The sequence below is a fragment of the Chiloscyllium punctatum genome, chromosome 39, assembly GCF_047496795.1.
Source record: "Chiloscyllium punctatum isolate Juve2018m chromosome 39, sChiPun1.3, whole genome shotgun sequence".
Taxonomy (NCBI): Eukaryota; Metazoa; Chordata; class Chondrichthyes; order Orectolobiformes; family Hemiscylliidae; genus Chiloscyllium; species Chiloscyllium punctatum.
The window spans coordinates 21,205,048-21,211,897 of record NC_092777.1 but is presented as its reverse complement, the minus strand read 5'-3'; the positions used below and the strand labels follow the sequence as shown (position 1 = coordinate 21,211,897).

At 41.9% G+C, this 6,850-nt stretch overlaps 1 protein-coding gene across 1 annotated transcript in view; it reads left to right on the top strand.

The window, feature by feature from the left end:
- The first annotated feature begins 458 nt into the window (after window positions 1-458).
- LOC140463862 (myosin-4-like) overlaps window positions 459-6,850 on the top strand; it is a 34,050-nt gene continuing 27,658 nt past the window's right edge. Inside the window, exons 1-2 of the mRNA XM_072558288.1 lie at window positions 459-498; window positions 6,479-6,694. Coding sequence (XP_072414389.1) covers window positions 6,491-6,694 — 204 coding nt within the window. The 5' untranslated portion in view covers window positions 459-498; window positions 6,479-6,490. The remainder of the gene's footprint in view (window positions 499-6,478; window positions 6,695-6,850) is intronic.

The following is a 6,850-nucleotide window of genomic DNA, read 5'->3' as shown; positions in this document are numbered from 1 at the left end:
TTTTATAGGCCAATAGGCCAATAAAGCATTTCTAATTATATCAGATGATATCAAAAAAATCACAGCAAACCTCCTGAGCAAAATGTTGCCAACCAATTACAAAAGATTGCCTCTCCGGCCGAACCTCCCTATAAAAGTGCAGTTCTGTCTGGTGCTGTCTGGGTTTCTTGCTCAATCTTCAGCGTAAGAATTTGCCATAAACTCAGAAATGGTGTTGAGAGAGGGGAGGGCTGTTGATTTGGGTACCGATCTGCAATACCTTCATGCCACAAGGCTTGTTCACTTACCGAGCATTGTCAGTTGAGAGGCCATCAAATCGGTTTATAATCGCTACTTTCCTGGCAACTCATTCGAGTTAAAACTTGAGTTCAATCCATATAACATCTTCAGTTATTTGTCTTTGCGTTTACTTTCATACCGATGTGTGCCAATAAATATTTGTGTTTTGTTTCTTATAGTTGCGAGCATCTTTCAGACCGTCTGCTCTTGTAAGAACAGGTAAGAACAGTTTACCTGTCTAAATCAAATGGCATTGTATAGACTGTTCTGTAACTGTTGACAGTACTTAATAGAGGAAATAACAGGTCAGCTCACAGACTTGGTTGGGACTGAAAGGTCGTACTTAGTCAGTTATCATTTATTATGGGAAACGGAGAGAACGGGTAACAATGTACTCTTATTTTCAACCAACAACAGATGACAGACATTGTCTGCCCACTGGAACGCATGATAAAGCCATCAAGATGGATCAGATAAGCATGACAAATATAACCTTAATGATTTTCTTTTGTTTTAACAAAACGTATATTTTCCTGCTCGCTTCCACCTTGCCCATGTGGCTATAGTCTTCACGTTCGTCAGGTGTGCCGACATTCCCAACAGGATGTGAACACAGTTACATTCCAACAAGGATCAGTTTGGTGACGTCGTCATTTACTGAGCTGGAACACAGCGGCAGATGCAATACGTCCGCTACAACCTGTGCTCCTCAGCATCATGGGGATGTTTTACCCTCTAGCAACACACTTCACTTTGAACCTCATTGCTTACCAGGACGCAGATTTGCAACACAGGGCATTTCATTCAGCATCTCTTATCTACAAAACTATTTTAATCAAAATAAGTTGACTTCAGATGAATGCCTTTGCCTTACTTACTTGATTGCTGAGTTTTCTCATAATGTGCAGTGGCGAGATCAGGAAACAAATTTCTTGCAATTTTATGCAAGTTATGAATACCCCCTCAGTTTCTGTTTTGCCTTTCAACTCAATGACTAGTTCCCTAAATTTCCAAATAGCGTTTATTTAGTGGGTACTTATACTTAAATGGATTTATAATGTATTTAAAATGAGACTGTTTGAATTCATGTAACATTTTAGTATAATTGCACTTCAGGTTTATTTAAATTTTCAATAAAAGCCTTGACATATGAAGCAAAGCGCACCTTTTCCCAGGCATGTTACCAATAATGACCTGATACTGCGTCACAACAGGAGATTTTAGGACAATTTTAGGGATGCGTTTCAATGTTTATTTGAAGGAGTGAGATGGGGGTTAGGGAAGAGATTTAAGGAGAGAATTCCAGAACCCATGGTCTGGGCAGCTGAACGCATGGCTGCCAATGGTTGGACAATTGAAATAGGAATTGTGTGCATGGCCAGATTTGGAGGATTGCAGTAAACCCCATGGATTGTAGGATTTATTGTGTTATTGAGATGGGAAGAAGTAAGGTCTTAGAAGGATTTCAAACCATTCATGAGAATTTTAGAATTGAGCTGTTGCTAGATTATAATTGTGTGTGGGGAGGTCAATAAATGATATTTGGTGTAAATTATTAAATGGCAACAGAATTGGGATTCTGTTGGGATTAGTTTTTTGAGGGTGAAATATGGCAAGCCTGCAGGCAGTGGTGCTCCTATGCAGCTGTTGCCCTTGTCTTTGTTAGTGATTGTGGTCTCAGGTTTGGGTGATGAAGCAGACTTGACGAGTAGCTACCAAACCCATAAATGGGATTGGAGGAACTCCTCCTTTTTCACCCCCGTCCAATACCGCCCCCCAGCCTGACCCCCACCGTCGTTCACACACCGACCACAGCCTGACCATCCCCTCCGAACACACTCCACCCACAGCCTTACACCCACCGCAGTCCAACACCACCCCCAGCCTGAAGCTCACCACTGCCCATACACCGCCCCCAGCCTGAACCTCCCCTCCGCGAAATCACTGCCCAGTCTAACCCCCACTGCCATCCAAACACTGCCCCCAGCCTGACACTCACCACAATCCACACACCATCCCCATCCTGACCCTCACCACCGCCCACACAACACCCCCAGCCTGACCCTCACCATCGCCCACACACCGTCCCCAAACTGACCTCATTGATGTCAAACACACCACCCCCAGCCTGACCCTCACCGCCGTCCAATGCAGCAACCTTGGTGGGTAAATGTGGGGATGGCAAATGCTTACTGTGGTGAATGGAATAACAATCAAGTGTGCTGCTTTATCTTGCATGCTATTGAGCTTTAGAGTGCTTTGGAATTGCCTTCATCCAGAGAAGTGAAGAATATTTCATCATACTTCTGATTTGTCACTTGTTGAAAGTGAATACATTCTGGGAAATCAGGGATTAGTTACTGCACAAATTCTACGTTTGACCTGCTCTTATTGCCACAATATTTATCTGTCCAGGTCCAGTTCAATTTCTGTTCAATGCTAACTTGCAAATTGTGGATGATGGGGAGATTGTGGACAGAAATCTTGTTGAGTGCCAATTGAAGGTGGTTAGGCTTTTTTGTGCTGGAGATAGTTGTTGCCTGGTATTGGCATTGTCTTTTTATTTATGGGTTATGGGTATCAGTGACTACATCAGTGCTTGCCACCCAGCCAGAATGACCCTTGAAAAGGTGAGCTGCCTTCTTGAATTGTTATGATCCACGTGCTGTGAGTAGATTCACAGTGATGTTTGGGAGAGAGTTCTAATATTTTGACCCAGTGACTATGGCAGGAATGGTGAAACAGTGCCATGTCAGGATCATGCACAGCTTGAAATGGGAACTTGCAGATAGAGGTCCTCCCATCTATCTGATGCTCTTCTTTTTCCAGGTGACAGACTTCATAGGTTTGAAAGGCACTACGTAAGGAACCTTGGAAAGTTGTTTCAATTATCTTGAGCATGCAACTGTACATCAGTGGTTGAGTGGGAGAATGTTGAACATCTTAGTCGGTGAGCAAATCAAGTGGGCTGCTTTGTCTGGATGATGTTGAGTTTCAAGGATTGTGTAAAATTTGTAGTTCAGGTGCCAGTTGTCGTAGTTATGTGTATGTTTGCCAAGCTGGGAAGTTGATTTTCAAACATTCTGGCCCCTGTCTGGGTGACATCTTCAGTGCTTTGGACCCTCCGTGAAGTGCTGCTGTACTGTGTCTTCTGGAATTTATTTGTTTCCATTCCTGCTGCTTCTGATTGTCAGTTCAGTTATTCATTGTAGTGGCCAGGATACCTATTGGGTCTAGATCTATGTCTTTGTTGATGGAGTCCATGGATTCTATGCAGAGACTGCACAAAACAATATACAGGACAAACAGATAGACAACTAGAAATCCACATTCACGAACACCAACTAGCCACTAAATGCAACAACCAGCTGTTCCTAGTAGCTATACTCAAAGGTGACAAGGATAACAAATTTGACTGGGACAACACAATGATCAGAGGACAAGTTAAACAGAGGACAGCCAGAGAATTTCTAGAAGCATAGCACTCATCCACGGACTCCATCACCAAACACATAGACCTAGACCTAATAAACCAAGCACCACAATGAACAACTGGAACCAGCAACTAGAAGCAGCAATAAGTGAACCAAATAAATTCTAGAAGACACAGTACAGCAGTGCTTCACGGGAGGCTCCAAAGCACTGAAGATGTCACCTTGACAGAAGATGAAATGCCTGCAAATCAACTTCCCAGCTTGGTGAACAAACCCACAACCACAGAGATATTGACTTATTTGAGTGTTGTTGAAGCTACACTCATCCAGGCAAGCGAGGAGTATTCCATCATAGCCAAACTTATGTCCTTTTACATAGTGAACACCAAAAACAGGAGATGAGTTACTTTGTAAAGAATCTCTAGCCTTTGAGCTGTTCTTGTAGCTGCAATATTTATATGGCTGCTTCAGTTCAGTTTCTGGTCAATGGCAATCCCTTGGACATTGATTGTGAAGGATTTGCTCACATTAATGACATTGAATATCAAGGGATGATGGTTAAATTTTCTCTTGTTGAAGATGGCCTTTCCTTTGCACTTCTGTGGCATAATGATTATTTGTGACTTACTGCCCAAGCCTGGATGTTGTCCATGCTATGCTATATTTGGACACAGCCTACTTTAGTATCTGAGGAGTCACAAATGGTACTGAGAAAATGCACAAAAAAATTAGCAACATTCCCAACTCGGAAGAGAAGGTCATTGATGAAACATTTGAAGTAGTTGGGTCCAAGACATTAAGGAACTCCTGAGGAACTCCTTCAGAGTTGTCCTATATCTGATATAATTGACTTGTAGCAACTCCAACTGATCCCCTTTATGCTAAGCATGACTCAATTCATGAAGGGTTTTTACTCTCATCCCATTGACTTCAATTACACTAGGAGTTCTTCAATGCCACATTTTCTCAAATGCTGACATGATATTAAGAACAGATACTTGCATGTCCTCTCTAAAGCTCAACTCATCTGCATTTGGACTAAGGCTAGAATGAGATCAAGAGTTGAATTGACCTGACAGAACCCAAACTGAGAATCAGTAAACACGTTATTATTGATCAAGTGACATTTGACAAGATATTGACAATGCCTTATATAAGTTGGTGAGAGTAGACATAGTACACTGATCAGTCAAGTTGGGTTTGTCTTGCTTTTCATGTACAAAACATACTCGGTCAATTTTTGACATTGTGTGGTACATGTCAGTGATTTAGTTTTACTAGGAAGCTTGGCTAGGGGTGTAGCAAATTCTGAAGCACAAGTCTTCCCAAAATCTTGTTGGGCCCATCGCCTTTGCGGTATCTTAATGCCTTTAATGTTGCTTATTATCATGTGAAATGAATTGAATTGGCTGAAGGCTCAAATCTGTAATTCTGGGGAGTGTAGGAGGAATCATGATAGATTATCTATTCAACACTCCTGGCAGAAGATGCTTGCAAATGTGTCAGTGTGCTGGGCTCCCTTATCCTTTAAGATGGGCATATTTGTGGACCGTTCTCCTCCAGAACATTGTTTAATTGACCATAGGTGGCAGGACTGCAGAATCTGGTCCATTGAATTGTTATGTATGGTATATGCTACTTTTGCTGTTTGGCAGGCAAACTGTGTTGTAACTTCACTAAATTGACACCTCATACTTATCATGCATGGTGCTCCTTCTGGAAAGACCTCCTGCACCTCCTGGTTCATTGAACCAGGGTTAGCCCCTCGGCTTGTTGGTGATGTTAGAGTGACGGATATCCTGTGCTATAAGCTTATGTATTGTGGTCAAACACAATTACTTAGAATCCTATTTGTGACACAAATAAGAGCCATTTTAATATTGTGGTAAATGGAGAAACCTGGCTAGAACTCCCAGAAAGATGCGTAAAGATTTCAGAAGGGAAAAATGTTCAAGGACTTTGAAGAAGAACTAAGGGTTGAAGATTGGTGAATTACATTATTTGCTGGCTTGAAGTAGTGTATGGAGAATTCAAATTATTGTATTCAAAGTCTAAGATGTGCGTGTTTGGGCATGTTTGGAAGGTTGCAGTTAGGCCGACTCTAAATGGGTCTGGGAGGGTTACTCTTTGGAGGGTCGGTATGGATTTGCAGGGCCGAAGGGCCTGTTTCCATACTGTAGGGAATCTAATCTAATGCTGGAAATGACAACCAAGTGAATGGAAATAGAAACAGAAATTGATGGAGAAACTCATCAGGTCTGGCAGCATCTAAACAGAGAGAAAGGCAGTTGAAGTATCAGTCTGTTGACCCCTTCTTCAGAACTGATAGTAGCTGAGCAAAGGTTTTAGTTACGCAGATGAACGAGAGTCAGGGTTAGCTGGAGACGAATTCCAGAGAGAGATAGAAAGAACGCTAGACAGACAAAGAGATGGTTAACAGGAAGCCAGTGGAAATGAAAATAGACATCATAATATTCTGTCACCTCGGGTAGAACAGTTCAGGTTCCATCTATAATATAATGTCAGGTAGGGATAGAATAAAAATAAAGAGCGGGACCCCATACCACTTCCCATTCATTTTGCATTTGGACTAAATACTGTACATGTTAGTTTACCATGGTTAACAAAATCTACCTTTACAACCTGGTAACAAAAAAAAATAGCTCGCATCTGTTGGCTTCCACTTTAAAGGATCTGAAGACCATCATTGTCTTTAGACCGAGGCAAATGTTCTCCATTAAATCCATTGATCTTTGTTTACACAGTGAAACGCAAAGATGAGTTCCGACGCGGAAATGGAGGTTTTCGGTGCGGCTGCTCACTATCTCCGTAAAACGGAGAAAGAGCGGATTGAGGCGCAGAACAAACCGTTTGACGCGAAGACAGCTTGTTATGTCTTTGACCCGGTTGATCTGTATGTACCAGCTACAATCAAGAGTAGAGAAGGTGGCAAAGTCACTGTGGAAACTATAAATAAAAAGGTGAGTGAGGATCTAATGAACCTTTGTCAAGAAATTTACAGGGTTAACAGGGTGCGTGTTGCTTTCCTTTGATTGCGGTTTCCACGATATGGTACATTTATTCCAAAATAATACATTTGATATTGTCAATAAATATTTATGGCAGCTTTCCCTCAG